Genomic DNA, 21,387 nt, shown 5'->3' on the forward strand with positions numbered 1-21,387 from the left:
TTCCTTTAACCTAACAAAGGCAATACAGTCATGTTCCATAAAGGGCCAGCAGCAGTGATTATAAAAATATCAATTTAACCTAATCTGTCCTATAAACATTTCCATTTTCGGTTCTTAAAACATTACCTTTTAAGATTCTTTAATATCTCTGCAAGGAAATGAAGGAATTCCACCACCTTCCCGACAAGAAGAGGGAAGAACAGTAAGTGTCATGAAGAAGTTAAATAAATCCTAGAGGGCTAAATTCCACAGTGTTCTTAAGTCATAGCCCAGAACCTGATTTTGGATCTCACGTGGTGTCGAACCAGTGTAAAATCAGAATCAATTAAAAAACCAGCATTCTAAATACAATCTGAGACCCAGCAGTGTTGTAAAGTGAAGCTGCAAAGACATTAGTCAACCAGGTGTGCATCCGTATGCAATAACATGTGAAGGTGGCACAGCCAGCCAAAAATAGGGCATTCCAGAGGCATGTCAAGGGACAAGTCACCTCCTGGCAATGCTGCAGTGGTGTAAGTTTACACAAAGTTGCTTAAAGAGAATTTGCAACTAGCACTTAACCTCTATCCATCCCTAACCTATGACCACATGATGTTGATCAATCTTGATGTCAGATATGCCTCGTTAGGACTCCTGGTTTTGAGCAGGGTGAAGCATGGCTGCCACATAATGGGGATCTAATGGAGCCGGCCAACAGAGCATGAGTAAACCTACATGGGAATTCTAAGGATATACAGGCCACCCTGCAGTCAGGGCTAATTAAGTTGCTGCCAAGCCTGGAATTAGGATTTCCTCGACTCATCACCTTGGCTAGTTCAGTGTCCACACAAATTAAATTGTTGACTTGCTGAGTTAGGGTTTCATCAGGATTCCCCCAGGTGGCTCACGCAGCAGGACACAGCCTGCACCTGATCTTCATGCAGGGGGTGCAGTAAGCACACCACTCTCATGGACTGATCATCACTGACCCCTGAGCACAGGACAGTGCTTTCCATCCCCCCACCAGGGTCATGGAGTGACTGTGCTGGTTTGTCCACAGAGACTCTGCTGAGCGAGTGGTTTTCTCAGACACAGGACCCATGCACTGGTGGGTCTGGTAGATCATTATCACCATTTGCTGTCCAAAACCAATGCACTGGCCTGTAGGCCTCCCCCTGCCTGTCATTTGCAAAAGTCACTGTGGTTTTGCTACGACCTGCAATGGAGAAAACAAGAGGGTAGGAAACTGGAGCAAAAGAACCCTTCTGAATCTAATCAAATGTGGTGTAAGGAGTGTACATGGTCCCACGGCAAGAAGGAAAGATGGAGATTGGCAATGCTTCATGGAGAGATGCAAGCTAGGATAAACCTCAAGCCTGCAGTGGTCTGGCTCTAAAACTGTCACCGGATGTCAATGATCTGGCCAGCTACTGCCCTGTCTCACACTTCCCCCCCCCCTTCTTGGGAGGGGAGATGTTGGCAAGTCAACTCCAGCAGTATCTGATTCCCTCCAGTATCCCCCTCCCAATGAGGCTTCACACCTGGACAGGCATGGAGACAGAAGGATCCCTTCTTATCTACAGACCAAAGTCAAACACCCCTGCGAACCCTACTAGGTCAACTGGCAGCCTACAAGACCACTGATTTGGGGCCTCTGTTAACTTCCCTGAAAGCCCTGGGAAGGGAACCCTGGAATCTCTTAAAACAATTTTACTTTGTTACTCTCAGACAAAGTCTAGAGAGGCTTGTGATGGGCAGTCAGACTTCCCCCACAAAGGCCCTCAGTCCTGTAGAACTGATACAGGATGCCGAGACTTGGGCTGAAGGACCCCAGTAGCTGGAGAACACCAGGCTACACATCTCCTTTAAACATGCACAACACAATTCCCCTGCAGTTCCAGTGTCTGAATCGAAGTCGGCTGGCTCAAGCCCAAACCCAGTTACAGTGAGGCAGCATGACAGACGCTTTGGCCTCACTATCAGCTGAAGTCATCTTTTAATGCAGTGTTCAGTCTCAGCGTCCTATTGAACTCAGCTCTCCTTGGATTTCCAGGTAGCCAGCCAGGAATGCCTTTTCCATTTTCCATTTCCATGACTCACAGGCTGTGCCTTCCTTAATCCATTTTTAGTGAACCCCAGTGTGAAATTGTGCTTGTTACCAGCTATTGTACAGAGGGTGGACACCTTCACTGACTATGCCGGATCACTATAAAATTCTTTTCTTCAGAGGATCCCGTACGTGTCCAGGTGCCGACACTTAGGTATGGGCTCTGTCCTTATGTCTTTTTTTATCTCCTGTCAATTTTTTCCCCCTCTCTAGTCGAAGAAAAGGGTCTGAGCAAATTTACACACAGAAAATCCTAAAGCCCATAGCATTATAAAGATACAGTGTAACATCACAAAACTAGTATCGCTGCCAACAAAACCCGATCCAAACAAACCGGTATGGCCTGCTTTACTACACCGTTTGTCAAGAAACCATTTTTTATTGCATGAAAGTCAGTCCAAGCTCACAGTCCCATTTCAGCCCAGGCTAATGACGAGACATTGTGACAGTCTCCTGTGCTGCTGATTTCCTGTCACATTAGAACCACAGAGGGCAGGAAATTAACCTGGGGGTTCCATGCACAGGACAGACGTTAAAGCTTGTCAAATTTCTGATCTTGTATAATCTTGGGCAGATGTATTTAGTTGGCTAATTGCAAGTGTTTCAGCTAAGCCCCTCTGGCAGCCTGGCTGCTCATTGATTCAGAAAGCATCTTTCTCAAATCACTCATTTAATAATGGAACAATAGGCAACACAGCAGTTAGCACTGGCCCTGTTCCATCTAATATGTGGCCATAGGCTCTGATTCTGCTGATGCTTATACAAGCGTAAACTTGGAGTTACTGTCCCTTAGATACCTCCGTAATAGGTGTCTTTAAAAAAAAAAAACAAGGATAGAAAATCATGAGAGAGCAGAATCAGGTCCATATTGCCCTTTGGAAGATGATATATCTACCAATTATTATTACTGTAGCATCTAGAGGTCACTGTTAATATTGGGGCTCCATTGTGCTAGGTGCTGTACAGAGATAGAGTGCCCTTGCAGCGAACAGCTCACCATCTCAACTGACAAAATGTGGAAGGGCAAAGAGAGGCACGGAAAAGGGACATGACTTGTCTAAGATCATACAGTCGCTCAGTGGCAGAGCAATGCAATTCTCAGAATAGCTTCCATGAAAGCCAAGGTAGCTAGAGCTCTTCTGGAAGTTAGGATAATTTGCGTATCATTTAGGCTTTGTGTTCACTAGCACTTTTGTCGGCAAAACTTTTGTCGGTCAGGGGTGTGGAAAAAAACCCACCCCTGACCGACATAAGTTTCACTGACAAAAGCACTGGTGTGAACTGGCCACAGAGCGACTCCACGGGAGATCTACAGCGGTACAGCTGTGCTGTTGTAAGGTCCATAGCGTAAACACAGCCTTTGTGCTGAAAACCACAGTTCTGTAGCTTTCACTACAATGAAGCATGCCAGACTCTGCAAAAACTCTGTTTTTCCTGAAACAATGAACTTCTGGACTGAGATTTTCCATGCTTCATTTCTCCCTAAGGTGGATTTCATGAAGTCAAAACGTTTTGCAGAAACCTGTCACTTTTGACAAAGCTTTGACTGGAAAAAGTCGAAACAAAGTTTTGATTTTCTTGTTTCCTTTTGATATGGTAAAACCATTTTGTTTCCAGTTGATCATTTAATTTGGTCTTTTATATTTAATATTTCAACACTCTGGAAAGTCAAAACAATTAGATGGTTTCAAACTGAATTTTTGTTCACTGCAGGAAATTTTACCATTTCATGTTGATCTAGAATAAAATCCCCACTCTGTTTCTGGCCAGTTTGAAGGCAAACCCTCCCCCTAGCCTCCTTTCAGGCCATGATTAACCGACTAGTTTCTGACATGCATCATGGCAGATGGGGGTCTCAAGAAGGGATCTGAAGGAGAAGGTAGAGGCCTTCTGCATGTGTCCATACACATAGGCAGCATGGAAGGCAGCACAGAGATGTGTGTGTGACAAACAGGCAGATGATGTTGTCTTCACTGGTAGGGCAGAATATGTGAAGCCGTGAATGACAGCAGCAGACTAATAGGGATGGACAGAGTTAAGAAAGAGAGAGCGAGACGTGGTCAAAGTGACAGGCAGGGAGAGGATCTGTGTATGGACTGGAGATGTGCCATGTGGGTCTTGGGAAACCAGAGTGGGTGCCCACCTGAAGGGAGGCACCAAGAGGAAAGGGTTGGGAACCCTTGCTTTATCCGCCTCAAAGAAAGCTACTTTTTACCTTTTGCAAGTAAAGCACTGTTCCCTTCAGCACAGCGTAGAAGGTTTTCCAGCCACGCTTCCCTCTGGGAGCTAAAGAGAAAACAAAAGAAATGCAACCCATTGAACTCAAATCCATTTTACCCTTTGTCTAGGCAACAGGGAACCTACATTAATTCTGCATTCAACGTCTCTTGTATTCTGCTTTTCAAAGGGGAGCGTAACTAGCCAGAGTGCCTGCTCTGTAGCTAGGGCCGGGGGGAACAAACCAGCCATGATTACAGGGTCAGCAGGCGAATAGAGCTTATCCAGAAAACAGCTGCAGTACAGGTGCCTGTCCCATTCTGCGAGCCTGACAATATGAATTTCACCAGCCGCAGGAGTGGGAGACGCTATGCAGCACAGTCTGAGCTCTGTGTGGTGACAGAGGATTAGAGTAGCGAAGACCACCAGATCGTGGAGTTAGAGGGAACTTCTCTAACTGCAAGCAGGCACCACTCATAACTGGTACAGTGCCACTCTGTAGGGGGTAGCAAACCAAAGCATCCATCCCTCTTGCTGCAGCCACAAAGAAACCAGGATCAAGTTTTCAGCTGCTTCCCCAGTCCCTTCTTCCTAGCAGAAGGAGAGAAAATGATGGAAGACAACTAAAATCCCAGACAAACTCCTATATTAAGCTGGTGTTAAAGTTGAAGGACCACACCAGTGAAAACTTGTAATTATCCCAAAACAAGAATTACAAAGCCAGGGAATTCAGAGTTAAAGCTACACTTCAAAGTATAGCCCAAATAAATTTGTTAGTGTCTAAGGTGCCACAAGGACTCCTCGTTGTTTTTACTTCAAAGACATTCGAACATGTTAAAGTGTTAAAATGCACCATTCGTAGATTCACAGAGCTTAAGGCTACAAGGGACCATTAGATCATCTAGTCTGACCTCCTGCATAACACAGGCCATTACATTTTGCCCCATTATTCTCTGCTAAACCTATTTGTATTTGACTAAAGCATAAATTGTGATTGGCTAAAGCACCTCTTCCATGAAGACATCGCGAGACGGAGACTTCACCCCTTCCCTTGGGAGTAATCACCTTCTTGGTTACAAACGTGCGCCTCATTTCTAATTGGAATTTGTCTGACTGCAGCTGCCAGCCACTAGTTCTTGTTATGCCTTTCGCCGCTAGAATAAACAGCTCTTTAGCACCTGGTATTTTCTCCCCCTGAAGGTTCCCACAGAACCTTAACTTGGCCTTGTAGTGACTCCAGGAGAAAAATAAACGTGAGAAAAAAAAATCTATCTTTAAAAAATAGTTTAATCTTACTAACCTGGGACCACAAAACCTACGGGAAATTTTTTCATAAGTGTCTAAGTGACTTAGGAGACAAAGTCCCATTGACTTTTAATGGGACTTCGGCTTCTGAGTCATGTAGGCACTTTTGAAAATGTTGTCCTAAATGCCTTAATCATGTGTATGGTTATCGCAGAAAGTGTAATCTTTAGTCCATTAAATAATATGCAATGTTTATTGTTTTGATTAAGCAAAGGAAGCACAATTCTTCCTTAAGATTTGTAAAGGGACTGGACACCACTAGCAAACCTGGAGTGGGATGTTGGTAAAATAATTCTAAGCCACTCAGAACCTGTTTAGAACATGAAGTTTAACCAATGAGGTGGCCTGTTTATTAGGAAGAATCAGGCCACTTTGATTTCAAAAGTACCTAAATATGGATTTAGGAGTCTATCTTTAGGGCTCCAACTCTGAAAATGTTGTTTGGTTCTAAGACATCCGGACCTAGCATAATACATGGCACAACCTTCAGATACTTGTACACAACTGAAAAAGAGCAGCAGGTGTTCATAGTCCATAATAAAGTCAGATTTTGTTTTCAGTGTTAATCCCAGCAATTGTAATATGAGCTACCACCACATATACATTAACAACAATCGGGAAAACACAGATGCTCTCAGTAGTCACTGCTCTCAAAGCCACATTTCTGTCGCTTCCCCCACCCTAAAAAACAAGGCTTCATATAGCAGTGACTACCGCAGTTTTCAACAGTATAAAAATAGCATATGCACCAATACACTCCCCACCCCCCAAAAGCCCTCAATAATGAGTCCTCCATTATACAGTTATAACAGTGAGGAAATATGACATTAAAAGCTGGAAATGCAACCAAACGTAGTTGCACATTTATTATGAATAGGGGGCCAGTAGGTACCAAACTACATCCTATTTCTGAAAGGATGTAAGGTCTAATTTGAAGAAGAAGATTATACCTCACTAACAAGGAATGACCTGCTACAGGGTTATTCTGAAAGGCCAGTGAACTTCTACAGGGATGGATCAATCCTTGGATTCTCATCTGGGGACTGAGACACCCTGGGGGGGGGGGGGGTTGCAACAGGTGTTTCAAGGGGTCAGGACCATCCTTCTCTTCTTTATGAAAAATTTCTGTTGTAACTTGGAATCACGGATGGCAAAAGTTGAGAAATATTGGGCTAGTCCATGAACAGAACCTACAGTAGTTCCAATAAAACTGGCCTGAGTTTTGTGAACAACACTTCAGTTTCTTTAAGCACAAAAGATACACGTTGCTCTCCAATATTACATTTTCATTACACAAATTCACTAAAGCAAAGGACATGGGTACCCTTAACTTTACGCTATGGGGCACGGAACAATCCTCAAAATGGCCCAGTAGTGTTCTTTTCTGCTGTGATAATCACATGGCTATTTTGTTTCTTATGCCTTCAATAACCTGGCTGTTGCAGGCTTGTTCTTGTTTATGGGCACAAGGCCATAAGCCACTGGAGGGTGAAGAGCAGTACCTAAGAGAGAAAACAATAAACATAAAAGATGCTCACTCCTCTTTCCATCCATATCTGCATGGATTTTCCGAGCCAGAAATCCAGTTTTATACACAGCAGCATTGGGGTCATGAGGAATGTCCAGGAAGGGGTTATTGGAATGGCCGATCCGAGTAATGGTCTTTGAATGGGGTCCATTATCCTTCTCATCAGTACCATCAGAGTGAGATTTTTTTTTCTCCTCTTCATCTCTAAAAACAGATGAACACAACAAAGTTTAGGTGAAAAACCCATCGCCCAGCGCCATTATCCTGCAAGGTTTCATCTCCTTAATTTCTGCACGTGCTTTATTTTTCAGAATTTTTCCTCTCTTTAGGTTATTCTTATCAGCATTTTTTTTACTATGGGCTTGATCTAAACCCACTGAAGACAGTGGGACGGCTCCCATTGGCTTCCATAAGTTTTGGATCAACAAAGTATTTAAGCACAACCCTAACTTAAAACATTTTGACACAAAAAAACCATTTTCTATTAAGAAAACTTTTCTGGGAAATACTTTCACCAGCACTATTTGTAACTAACCATTTGGGTGCCTAACTCCACCATCCGCCCCTGGCAAGCTCTTTCAGAAGTCATTGATTGACAACTGCAGGATCAAGCCCTTGCTTTTGAAGAGACTGCTTCTCCCCTCCTCGCCAGGCAGGAGATATGGAAAAAGCAATCCGATGGCAAATGAATGGGTTTAGCAATGACAAGAAGATACGAATGCTTGACATCTTTATATTTGTGAGGTCCAGTTATGGAGATCTGTACCTCTGCTAATATTTGCCTCCATGAGTTCCAGCCTCTCACTTGACAAAGCATCACACTCTCCCAGGACCCCAGACCCACGATGGGGGGGGAGTAGCAGGAGACGCTGGTTCCCAAACCTAATTCTGGAACAGTGGCAAACAGGATGCATCTGAGAACTGGAGTTTAAAGGAGGCAGTTCCCATGGAGGAGGGAATCTCCAGACTGCATGTGCAGGAGGATCACACAAGTGCAGTTACAAGGCAGATTTCAGAACAGAATTGCAACACTAGTTTACAATACCCTGAATTTTAGCATCATTATTATTAATAATAATAAATTATAATTAATAATAGTAATAATAATTGGTACTACCATAGCACCTAGGGGCCCTAGTGGTAGGCAAGGACCACACTGTACCAGGCACTGTTCCAATTCTCAACAATACATTTAATTTGGGGATTTTCCTTTTCCCAAAAGTATTAAAATTCTCCATCACCATTTCATTATTTTTTTCTCTTGGTGGAGTCATTTTTTCTGTAGACTTCAGACTAAAAAAGGAATCCCAATACCTCCATTTTATTAAAGGTAAAGTTTGTTTCACCAGCAGACTAAAAGATATCAATGTTTTTCTGTAATCTACACAGCCCTCCTTTGAAAAAGGCCTTACAGATACTGATCATTTGAATGCAGACCGTGGATTTGCAAGTGTCTTCTTTAGCGAACAATTCTTCAAGCGTGTATATTATATATTGTGTCTCCATTCACCCTATTCTACACTCTAATTCTTAATTCTATTGCCTGCATAGGGGAGCAAACATACTTATAAACAATGGGGAAAATGCTGATCTCTGTGCTCCGTCTAAATATCAGGCAAATGAAACATATTTCACTTTAGATTATTCCACGCCTAAAATGGAGCAAGTCAAACTCAGTATCCTTCTCCACTATGGAGCGGTAGGGATCCATCTGATTCTAAGGGCAGAAGGGTCCATTCTGACCATCTAGTCTGACCTCCAGCATAGCACCGGACATGGAAATCATACCCATCTCGCCCAACAGTTTAGGGTTGATATTAGGAGAGGATGGTAAGACTAACTTCCTAATACAAATGTACACACACAAGAACCTCATGGGGATACTGGAGACCCTGAGGGGAGTTTAATTCAGTGGAAGGACGGAAAGTTACATACCAGTTATTGAGCTAAATTCATCCCAGGTGTAACTCTACTGACATCACTGGAGTTACCTCAGGGATTAATAGTGTGAAATTCCAGCTCCTTTGCCATGTTTCTGTCGCTTCCCCCACCCTAAAAAACAAGGCTTCATATAGCCCCAGTACAATTATAGCTCCACTTTCCAGGGAGCATAAGGCAAAAATACTATCAATCTCTACGTAGCCCGACTCCTCCACGTCTCTCACTCTTTAAACCACAGACCGAACATTTACCACAGCCAGAGGAGATCTGCATGTGTATGCAAACAAGCACAGATTATGGAAGAGTGGAATCAAGAGGGGAAAAGAGAAAGAACAACAATCATCACATTTCCTGGGATTTCCATTTCCCTCATCGTTCAATCCTACTAAACGGTATTTCATGCAAGAGGGATTGGGGAGCGGCGAAAATAAGGAATCTTTCCTGACCATGTTCTTCTCTGAAAAGCGACTGTAAGAAGGAAAAGAGAGATAGGATCCCATATTTACTGGCTTCCAGATCAGAGCTGCACACATTACAAATCACAAGACATGGTTCATTTCAATAGCCGACTGCTTTGCAATGGGAGCTAAGTCAGCCCTTGTCTTTGATGGTACGTGAGAAGGAATGGACTGCAGCTCACCCTCCCAGATCCACACTTACTCTGCCCTGCTGATAAGAGACTAACATAAAAGCTTTCGCTCCTAACTGAAGTGTCTGTGACTTTGAACACACCAGGGAGTGGATGGTGTTGAATACAGTGATGCTTTCCTGTCTACAGGTTCGATAATGAAATTTATGGGAGCCTTTCATGAACTTCAGCGGGCTCTGGATCCAGTCCTGTGGCTGTAAACAGCAGCACGGACAGCAAGTCTTTTAGAATGACGACAGGTCTAGCCAGTAACAAGCGATGAAGAATGAGATGAGGATCGTGTAGCCGTCCTCCATATATCATTTATCGTCGTCTTACCCTGCTCTGCCCCAGGTCTTTAATCCACCATGTAACAATTGCTGTCAAAGCTCTGAAACCCTTGTTTAGCCTACAGGAACAAACAGAATCTTTGGCTATCAAAGAGACTCTGACCAGATTAACAGCATTTCTTCACACTTCAATATCCTAGGTCAGGGGTAGGCAACCTTTCAGAAGCGGTGTGCCGAGTCTTCATTTATTTACTTTAATTTAAGGTTTCGCATGCCGGTAATACATTTTAACATTTTTTAGAAGGTCTGTCTCTATAAGTCTATATATTATATAACTAAACTATTATGTATGTAAAGTAAACAAGGTTTTCAAAATATTTAAGAAGCTTCATTTAAAATTAAATTAAAATGCTGATCTTACGCCACCAGCCTGCTCAGCTCGCTGCCAGCCTGGCGTTCTGTTCACCTAGGCCGGCAGCGGGCTGAGTGGGGCCTGACCTCTGAAGCCCCCCACACCCCCAGAAGGGTGGGTGTGGGGGGCTTCAGAGGTCAGGGCAGAGGGCTGGGTGTGTGTGGAGGTGCAGGGCAGAAGGCTGGGGATGTGGGGGGCTTCAGAGGTCAGAGCAGAGGGCTGGAGGGGTGTGGGGGTGCAGGGCAGAAGGCTGGGGGTGGGTCAGGGCAGAGGGCTGGGTGTTGGGGGGGGAGGGCAAAGGGCTGGGGTGTGTGTGGAGGTGCAGGGCAGAAGGCTGGTGGTGGGGGGGGCTTCAGAAGTCAGGGCAGAGGGCTGGAGGGGTGTGGGGGGTGCGGGGCAGAAGGCTGGGGGTGTGGGGGGCTTCAGAGGTCAGGGCAGAGGGCTGGAGGGGTGTGGGGGGTGCAGGGCAGAAGGCTGGGGGTGGGTCAGGGCAGAGGGCTGGGTGTTGGGGGGAGGGCAGAGAACTGGGGTGTGTGTGGAGGTGCAGGGCAGAAGGCTGGGTGTGGGGGGGTTCAGGGCAGAGGGCTGGGGTGCTCAGCTCGTGGGGGTGCTCCCAGCCCCCTGCCCTCTGCCCTGAGCGGCTCATGACAGGGGGCTGGAAGGGATATGTCCTGTTCTACCCCCTTCCCCAAGGCCCCGTCCCTACCTCTTCTCTGCCTCCTTTACCCAGGGCCGGCTTTAGCAAGGGGCCGCGGGGCTGCCGTGCGCCGGCTGGAGCTCCGGCCGGGAGAGCGGGGCCGTGGGGCTTTTGCGGAGCAGCGAGCACGCTGCCACTCCTCCCCCCTCCCTTTGCAAGGGCCGGCGCAGGGAAGGAGAGGAGGGGCAGGAAAGCAGGCTGCACCATGGCTGGGGGAGCGGGGGAGCTTGGCCGCTGCAAGACGAAGCTTCTGCCTCCTGCCCCAGCAGGGGAGAACGGTGGGCGGGGGGGCTGAGTGCGGCTGGGGGTCGGAACCGCGGCAGGCAGCCGCGTGCCATTCAGAATCGGCTCGCGTGCCGTAGGTTGCCGACCCCTGTCCTAGGTGCATCTACACCGGGACTCTCCAGCATTTTTCTCACCGCTGGCCTAGCACTACAGCAGGTTTACCGGTGGTAATGAAGTGCTGCTCCATCCACTATGATGGAGCCGAGTGCTCTCATGTGTCCACCCTCCTTTGCAGGCCAGTCTAGAGGGGCAGGAGGAGTCATGGTCCCTCTCTTTTCAAGATAAGTAGTCCCTGCGCTGCCGAGAGCCCAAGCACTGCTCTTGTGAACAGCCACTGCACAACGAGGAGGCTCAGCCCTTCACAGCCACTGCTCGCCGTCCAGCCCTAAGTTAACGTGCCCTGCATCCTCGGGGGTTGGAGACAGCTTGCTCGTGAGCTTGGATTGCTCCTACAATCCAGGCAGCATTCCAGGAGGATACGGTGGCCCTTTGCCCAGCCCGCTCTGCTCCACCCCACCGGCTCCCAGCGTTGCTCAGTGGTGGGAGTTCGGGGGAAGGGGTGGGGCATGCTGGGGCCGGGTTGCTCGCTGGTGCCAGGCTCCTCGCTAAACCCCCAGGCTGCCCTGGACCCTGTGTCCCCCTGAAGCACAAGGCCCCCCCAGAACACAGGGTCCAGGGCGGTTGCCCCGATCCGTCCTATGGTTGGGACAGCTCTGCTTGGGCACCACCAAAAATCATACAAACCTGCCGCCCCTAATTGGATAGGGGGTGGGATTATGGGGTGGTGGTTAGGGGCGGGGGTCTCTGTAGGGGGCGGTCAGGGAGCGGGGGGGTTGGATGAGGCATGGGAGTCCCGGGGTCTGTCAGGAGGCGGGGGGTGGATAGGGGTCAGGGCAGTCAGGGGACAGGGAGCAAGGAGGGTCGTGGGGAGGGGATCTTTGGAGGCGGTGGTGAGGGGACAAGGAGCTGGGGGGGTTGGATGAGTCGGGAGTTCTGGGGGCGCTGTCAGAAGTCAGGGGTGTGGAGAGGGGTTGGGGGAGGCAGGGAGCAGAAGGGGTTGTATGGGTCGGGAGTTCTGGGTGTCCTGTCAGGGGGTGGGGGTGTGGATAAGGGTCGGGGCAGTCAGGGGACAGGTAGAGTCCTAGGGGGGCAGTCAGGGGACAAGGAGCAGGGAGGCTTAGGTAGGGGGTGGGGTCCTGGGGAGCAGTTAGGGGCAGGGGTCCCAGGAGGGGGTAGTCAGGGGACAAGGAGCAGGGGGGGGTTGGGTGTTCTGAGGGGGGAAGTCAGGGGGCGGGAAGTAGGAGGGAGTGGATGGGGGCAGGGTGCGGGCAGGGCTAGGGCATGGCAGGGGCGGTGCTAGGGCGGGGCTCCCTGGGTGCACACCCTAATGAAATGGGCTGCGCACGCCTATGCTCACTATCAGGGGAGACTGGGCTGCGATGGCGAGACATTAAGAGGGCTTTAAGCTACTATCTGAACAGGACTACACCACCCCATAAATCACCTTGACGAAAAAGCATGGGAATAATGCTAGGAGCCAATCAATTCCCACCTAGGCTGTCCACGTGGATTAGTCTCTGTGCACGCTCTTGCCAAGAACGAGATGAAATTCTGGCACATTCCACCAGGCCTAAGGCAGCTGCAGGGGCTCGCCACAAAACGTCTGTTGCTGGGGTATATAAGATATGACATGGAGCTCCATACATATATTCATGCTGCGTTATTCTAGAACAGAGCCTCAGTTTGAGAGAGCAGTCCTGCGAAGTTTACTCGGGAGAGACTCCTCAGATCCACCCCCTTTGAGTCTTGCAGCTGTCGGTTAATTACCAAGAGTGGGGCTCTATGCAGGTAATGCTCACAGAAAGAAGATCGGTTGCTCACCATAATAGCTGCATACTTCCAGACGATTGCGTGCATGGATTCTTATTACCTGTCCACCTTCCCTAATACTCCAAGTAATAAAACAGATGCTTGGTTGAGCAGAGGGAGCGGAGTGGTGGCTGGAGCTGCTCCCTTTTATGACCCCTCAGGTGGGGACACAAGGGCGTAGACGGGATGCAAGCAGCCCCAATGGACCGTGCTACGGACCGTGCCCATATCACCAAGGGTGTGGAGCCATGCAGGCAAACATCTCAAATAGACACAGCTACTCTGGGGTGTAACCCTTTTCTTTGACACCAAAATCCACTACTGAGCACGGACATCAATCTAGGGCTGGTGCATCCCTTTCCTGTTGGCGTATTCATGCCACAAAGAAAATGAATAAGGGGAAATGCCGATTAATATGGTTAAAAGCAGAAGTTCTCTCTTGTGTTTAGCACTGAGTGCTGATGAAGTATTATCTTGTCAAAAAGCAGATGTGTTGGGGGGGGAGGGGGGGTATATCGGCCACTTCTGAATTAAATCTCTTTAATATTAGGTTGTTGTCAAATTCTCCATAGTTAATCCAAAGACAATACTAGACAACAAGCCAAGAACAGGAAACTCAATCCAAGACTTGCATTTCTATTCAGTGATTCCAACACTATGCACTGGAAGATAAAGAAAGAAACTCAACATCTGTTTTATTTATGTAGTCCTAGAACAAACAGAGGTTTATATTTCTGCCTTTTGAAGCTGAAGTTTCCTACTGAATTAAATGTCTTTCTTCCTTGCAGACACAGCTGATTTGCATAATTAACAACTTTCCTTACTGGAGAAGGGAAGCAGAACATGGAATTTTGCTAATGGAAGAGCGAATCCAATGTTTGAGTCTCATGGAACCAAGACTACAGGTTCCAGAGTCTAATCACAGTGCAACGTACGTTGGAAATGGATTACCATACCAGGGACTGATGTTAAGATCATGAATTCTGCACAGTATACTTACACTGCCCAGTCAAGCTTCTCATTCTTGATCGAATTGTAGAGAGCCTGTGAAGAGAAAGAAACAAGAAGGAATTACTGTTTGGACTCTGTCATATATATTTCAAGATGTCAATGGAAAATGTGTAACTACCACTAGCAAGTGAGTTGCCTCTGAACAAGAAAGACCATTAGCCATGTCTGGCAACTCTTAGACTTGAGCAGGAGCAAGAATACTGGTCAAGACTGGACAAAAATTTTAGAATATAGGGTCTGAGATTTCAATAATTCTCCAGCGGTAGAAACATCAGATACATTTTTTGTGCAAAATGTTGGTTTCGAAATATCACACAAGCTACTGAAATGCAAGATATTGTAAGACCACAGGACTGCATCTGGGGTCAAACCCTGGCCCTATGGAAATCACTGGGAGTTTTGCCATTGACTTCAATTAAGTCAATTTCATCCCTGGCTTTTATAGAGATCTGTACCAGAATAGCTTACCCGTGAAACACATCAAAATCACTCAGCCTGAAACACACTTTCATACGTCCATCAGATATGCATACACAAAAGCACCCATAAAAATATTGTTTCTATGTGCAATTAACTTGCATTAAATAAACTGCAAATATCCTGTACACTGCTGTAGTACTAAGGGCCAGTGTCTTTGGCATCGAAAGTCCCAATTTGTTTGGTGTCAATGACCTGTTGTGACAGGTCTTTACAAAGTGGTGGCCTGTAGGGGAATTTGAACTCCTATGGACATCAGATAGTTGGAATGAGTTTCCTCTGAGCAGGAGAGTTCATACCACCTTGGCTAAGTGAGTTTGATCAGGTCTCCCTCATGTGGCTGACCCATATAGTGGATAAGAGCCTACTACTGCTAACAGCTAATGGAGTAACTCCTTTAATTTAAGTGACCAAGGCCTGTATTTTTGTTCGTGAAATGCCCCAGGTTCTAGTGCAGCGTACACCCTACACCTGGGGAGTACTTTACACACATAAGTAGATTTACTCCAGCTATCAGCTTATTCCTAAACACCCCCCCCAAACAACTCTGTTAGCATCTAGAAAAAGTAGAACTTGAAACAAGACAGACCATTATACACATGGTTACCAAAATACAGCATTACCACCTTTGAGCAAATCTAGAAATCATCAGCTAAAGGTATGTAACCGTGGTACACCTCTACCCCGATATAACGCTGTCCTCAGGAACCAAAAAATCTTACCGCATTATATCGAATTTGCTTTGATCCGCCGGAGCGCGCAGCCCCGCCCCCCTGGAGCGCTGTTTTACCGCAGCATTATATTGGGTCGCGTTATATTGGGGTAGAGATGTACCCTTGACACCAATTCAAGTACGCACACCAATAAACAATTAATTCCTACTAACCAGCACCCAGACATCCTTAACTCTGCCCCAAAACAAAATTCACTTACAATTAATGCTGTGTGAATAGTGGATTTTTTGGTTCACTGGCAAATCCGAAACCATCAAAACAAAATTTGATCAAACCAAAAAAATGTTTAAGCAAATTGAAAAGTTAAAAAAAAAAAAAAAAGATTCCGGTCAAACAAAACATTTTATTCAACCCAAGACAAAATTTCATTTTGAACTTTTAGCTTTTTAAAATGTTTAAAATAAGACTGCTGTAGCCCACGAAAGCTTACGCTCAAATAAATTTGTTAGTCTCTAAGGTGCCACAAGTACTCCTGTTCTTCAAAACAAAACATCATTTCAAACTGAAAAATCCCAGGTTTCCTTTTGGCAGTGTTGAAATGGAACATTTCAATTATTTTGGATTATTTTTCCTGTGATCAAAACAATTTGGCAAAATTTCACAAATTTGACACAAATTCCCAAAATGTTTCTCTCTCATCAAATCTGCATTTTACGCCAAAAAAAGGCTTGAATAAAAAAAAAGTAGCCGAGCTCTTCCTAGGACTATCAAGTCTAATCCAGTCTTATCCACCCATCACTCAACTCACAAGTGGGCAGCCCTGACCCTGCAACAAGAGCCTCCCAGACAAGCCTCAGCAGTCCCATGGAGCCCCACATGCTTCCCAATGCAGGATCAGGGCCTTAATGCTTCACTCTTATTCATGCAAAAGTTGGGAAAACTGGCCTTTAATTCCACCACTTGCAACCAGGTCAAACAAAGACACTCTTACAATCCCAATCTCCTCCAATGCCAGACACAACTGTGTAGCGGTTACTAGCACCTTCCAGCCACTGTGCAAAATAATTCCTTGCACCCAGAGCTTGAGAAATATCACATACTGTGTCTGAGCTATATTCAGTACCCCTGAAAGGTACCTGTTCGTGGGGCACAACTTAGCTTCATGGCCTCTCTAATGTGAAGTGACTAGAGCAAGCCTTCATGGCCATTCTGCAAACCCAGATTTGCCAGCGTGCAGCCTTTCCTGCCCGACGTGCTCTGGCATACTACTATACTGTGGGAGCAGGGCCAGGCCTGAGTGGCACAGGGCCACGGTATCTTTATTTTATCTCTTAAGCAAGATCATAAAATTACGTTCCTTAGATTAAAACAGGAACGGCTAGTGTTACAATGAAGCATCACATGTACTAGTATTATCTGTGTTACACCAGAGCACACGGCCCCCAAGTGACATCCAGGGCCCCATTGTGGTGGGCACTGGACACACAAGTAGGACAATGCAGACCCTGCTCTGAATTGCTTACATAGTCTATTACTATTGATCTGCAGTAGTTCCACTGCATGCTAACAGCTTTTCCTGGCCAGTGCTCCAAGGAGCTCATGAACCAAGGACAAACAATTAGAGGTCAGGGAAAGGGGAATATTTACCTAATTCCAAGACAAGACATCACAAGTGGGTTTAACCAACCATAGGTGGGAGAAGGGGAAAGAGAACCAGGTTAACCCCAATGGTGCAGTTATAAATGAATTAGATCCAGGTTCCTTTTATCAGTATAGCATGAGCTGCCAGAGATGCCTATAGTTAAGAGTTGTGTGATACTCTTCATTATGAGCCCGTTTTTATCTTGTTATAACTTTGCTGAACTTCAATTGTTCACGCTGGTATTTCCATGTTTGTTCTCTGGCTCAGGTTTGCAAGAGACAGGGGGTGAAGAGGGAGGAGTTTCAGTTAAAACCGTTCAGCTGTTTTCAAGAATGAGGTTAGGGGAAAACAGATAGTTTTGCCAACGTTAACTTTTTGGCCAGTTGTTTCTTTGAAGAGCTCTGGCACCCCCAGACTTTGTAGCAGGGATTGGAAATTTGGCAGGATGGTCCTGGAGTCGAGGAGGTGCCTTTTGTTGTCATTTTGAAAGTCCAGCCAGATCTGGTCAAGTTAAAAACAAGTTAAAATGGTTATTTGCACACACTCCGTATTACTGATTACAGGTTTGCTGCTAAAAATCTCCAGAGATCCATCTGCACCGAGTACACTCCAGCCCAATGGGGCTTCCTACACAGTTGGCACAAAACCAGAGCTCCAGCTGGGGAAGACAGCAGCGACTACCCCCCTAATTTTGCCTACAGGAAGGTACTTGGGGTTGGGACCAGCAGGAGACAATGGGTTCTCGTCTCAGCTCTTCCACTGACGGACGTGAATTATGTGCATTATTACAGAACAAGGCCTGATATTTCTACTTTAACAGGGTAGTGGGCATCATCCACCCAGTCAGATGGTGGGCATGTGGGGAGGAACAGAGAGCCCCCCAGAAAACAATATATTCTCTCCACAAGATAGATCAATATTATTATTTTATTATTTACACAATGGACAGGAACTCATCCCTAGCCCCCTTTCTCCTCTCACTGCTACAGAGGGTATTCCAGAGAGAGGATGGATTTGTCTGGTAGTGAGAGTCCTCGCTTGGGCTGTGGGAGCTCTGGGTTCAAGCATCCTGTGAGAGCCTGGGCAAGTTACAGTGTCTTTCTGTGCCTCAGTTCCCCATCCATAAAACAGGGATAACAGCACTGCTCTGCCTCACAGCCGTGCTTTGAAGACAAATACATTAAAGATTGGGATGCGCACAGATCTAGCACTGGAGTAACTTCTGCAGCCTCCATGGCGCTGGCAGGTATGCAGTGGGGAAGAGAGGCTGTGTTTCCCAGTGGATAGGGGGCAGCGCTGGGCTAGGAGTCAGCAACACTTCACCTCTGTGTGCTAGGGTTGCCAATCCTCCAGGATTTGTCCTGGAGTCTCCAGGAATTAACGTTCATCTTTAATTAAAGATTATGTCATGTGATGAAACCTCCAGGAATACATCCAACCAAAACTGGCAACCCTACTCTGTGCCTCTTACTCCAAAGGCTTGAACCAGTGCTAGGCACTATACTGTTTGTCTTTCCCATTTAGATGGTAGCTCTATGACGGTCTCTCATTCGGGGTTTGTACAGGGACTAGCACAATCTTGTGTTGTGTCTCTAAGTGCTACTTCAATTCAAATAATAAAATAGAGGGTAGGGAGACCTGCAGTGCTGCTTAAAGGGGCAGCAGATAATTTCTGACTGCTTCCTGCATTTGCAGAGCAGTGCGCTGATGGCCCCTCCTTCTCCCAAGTCACCCTAATGCACAGCAGAGGTCTGGTGATGCTCACGCTCCCCACGCGACAACATTCACCAGATCTAATGCAGGGCCCGGTACAAACAAATCCCACAAACCCCCAGTGTATTACCGCAAAAACGCAGGAAGAGGCAACGTTCATTCAGAGTGGGAAGGCCACTCCAGTGGGCAGGTCTCTGGGCTAGGACATGGGAGAGCAGGCTTCTGTTCTCAGCTGGGCGACAGACCCGCTGCGTGACCCCGAGCAGGTCTATGCTGTGCTCTTCCCAATGGGCATATCCCTCGCCTTCCTCACATGGGTACTGAGAGGCAAAACATCCATTAACGAATGTGAAGTGCTCACATACTACATCGAGGTATCTAGACGGATTCCTTCAATCTCTGTTAGTCACAGGGGTCATCCTTAAAAAGCTTCAATGCTACCTCAGTATCTGAGGTATTCACTGCACTTGCTATGGGGAATAACTAGAGAATACTGAGGCAACGAACAAGTTTTTAAGGGTAACCGATATATTTTCACATCTTGGGGCAAGGAGCAGTTAACTGAGCAGAAGCTCAGGGTGTATCCCATTCTCACTCCCTGGGCAGCTGTCTGCATCAGTCCAGGGATGCAAAGCAGCTGTAAACCCAGCTTAAGATGTACCGTGTCACTGAATCAGGCCCTGTGAGACTCCTTGTTATCAGAAAACCCCTCCGAATATTTGAAAGTCAGTGGCAGATCAACACATACAGCCCGAGGGCCTGCACTGCCATCTTATGGCTACTCCCCTACGCCAACCAAACATTACTTTGCCCATCCCAGAACCTCTGTTTCCTGTGTCCCTGTCTCTGCTGTTGCTCAGTGCTTTCCCGAGCAGCAACTGAGGTCTGAGCTTAACATCCATGAAGTTGAGCGTTTCATAACGGGCTGCACATACGGATAACAGCCGAGAACCCTGCTGAAACACTAACCCCCCTACTAATGTCGTGGCCATTACTTGACAAAGCTCTACGCAGCTGCCGACATACCGAGGCTGACTGTCTGCAAGTTCAGGAACGTAGCGTTATTGGTTTATATTTAGTTCCTATTTTGGCAAGAAACTTTTCTTTTTTTTAATTGGAAGCCTAAATTCTGCAGAAATTGGTAGCTTAGTTCCCCTCCTCTTCCCCCTTCCATGACTGCCAGGGAAAACTTCCCCCTGGTGAGTGGGCGGGGGAATCTTTAAAGACCTAGGAAAGGTTGTTTTACTCCATCTCACTTTAAAGGTGAAGCCCACCGGGAGGAATGGAACTAAAGGAGGCTGTATATTTTCAAAGGCACTTGGCATTGGCCTCATTTTGCTCCTATTGAAGTCGGAAGCAGAGACTCTGACAACTCCTTCCTGTATATAAAGTATGTATATACTGTATTTTAATGAGCTAAGTCACATTATTATGACAACTGCCACGAAACTCCGGAATGCATTAAAATATAAGTTACCTCCCATTGGATGATTAACTCTCCTTCCCCCAAGTGCTCGTGTGTAAGAGTCACTGAGTCACCAGAGCCATCTACTCCAAACAAAGTCTACAACATCTGCAAGTCTTGGACGAGCCTACGAGACAGTCACACAACTCACAACGAACACACGACCGAATGGAATGCAGACATGAAGCTGCAGCTAACTATCCCAGCTGGGCATTGCTGAGAGGTAAATCGTTTAGCTACTAAGAAAGTCAGGTGATGCAAAACCTTCCAATGCAGATGAAAGCCAGGTCAGCAGGGTCCACCATGCTGATGAGCTGCAGGGGGATGCTGCATGATCCCCTTCTTTAAAAAGTCAGCCATGAGGCCTGCTAAAGGAGAATCCTGACTTCCTTCAAGAAGTAAGCAGATGATGCCGTCCCTTGTCCAGGCTGGCCAATAGGAACTGATGGCCAGGACTGAAAGGAACAGACAGAGTGCTAAGGCTGGCTCTGCTAGGTAACATTCACCAGCCTGCCTGCACACACCCACTGCTTCCATGATCTCAGCAGCTACAGCAAAGGGAACTCCCACCTTGCATGGTCCCCTGCCCCTCCCCAAACTTCCAGGTGCACCTGGGAGACGCACCAGGTAGCCCTCACAGTCGTCATCAATGTTCAAGAAAGAGAGGGGCCACACCACAGCTGACGGATGGAGTGGAAGTCCTTTGGCTACTGCAGCCTGCCTATCGCCCTGCGAATGACGACCCCCTTTGTCCCCCATCCCCCCCAGGTTGTGCTACAAGCCAACCTGGGGGGAGGGGGGGGAACACACTCACCCAACAAGAGAAGACCTGCTCCCCACCCCACTAGCCTGGGGAAATCCATTCTCTGATACCCACACCAGCTGGAGGAGACTGGGAGAGGTGGAAGGAATGATGGATCTGAAAGGGGGAAGTGTACAGGAAGGATGGATGGCTTTGGTGTGCGTGCAGGGAAAGAGATGGGGCTTGATAAGGATTTTGTGGGAGGGGAATTTTGAGAGTATCACCAACTGAGGCAGAATATTTTGGAGGGAGCCTCCTATTATAAAAAACATTGTCCTTAGAATAAAAACCTGCCATCCACCCCAGCAGCAGAAAATGGAGACGGAAGGCTAGCCAAGCTCCCGA

General features: G+C 46.8%; 1 protein-coding gene across 12 annotated transcripts in view; it reads right to left on the reverse strand.

Moving 5' to 3' along the window:
- The window catches only part of PSD3 (pleckstrin and Sec7 domain containing 3), a 148,868-nt gene that overhangs the window by 23,184 nt on the left and 104,297 nt on the right, over positions 1-21,387 (reverse strand). For 11 of the 12 annotated variants that reach the window (XM_065549840.1, XM_065549837.1, XM_065549836.1 and 8 more), the window contains 3 exons: positions 14,259-14,302; positions 7,147-7,340; positions 4,302-4,372 (listed from right to left, as the gene is read on the reverse strand). In XM_065549840.1, the coding sequence (XP_065405912.1) occupies positions 4,302-4,372; positions 7,147-7,340; positions 14,259-14,302 (309 nt within the window). Of the gene's footprint in view, positions 1-4,301; positions 4,373-7,146; positions 7,341-14,258; positions 17,564-21,387 lie in introns of those variants that run through there. The other variant, XM_065549843.1, reaches the window with a different exon arrangement.

This window comes from Chrysemys picta, chromosome 6 (genome assembly GCF_011386835.1).
Source record: "Chrysemys picta bellii isolate R12L10 chromosome 6, ASM1138683v2, whole genome shotgun sequence".
NCBI classification, from domain to species: domain Eukaryota; kingdom Metazoa; phylum Chordata; order Testudines; family Emydidae; genus Chrysemys; species Chrysemys picta.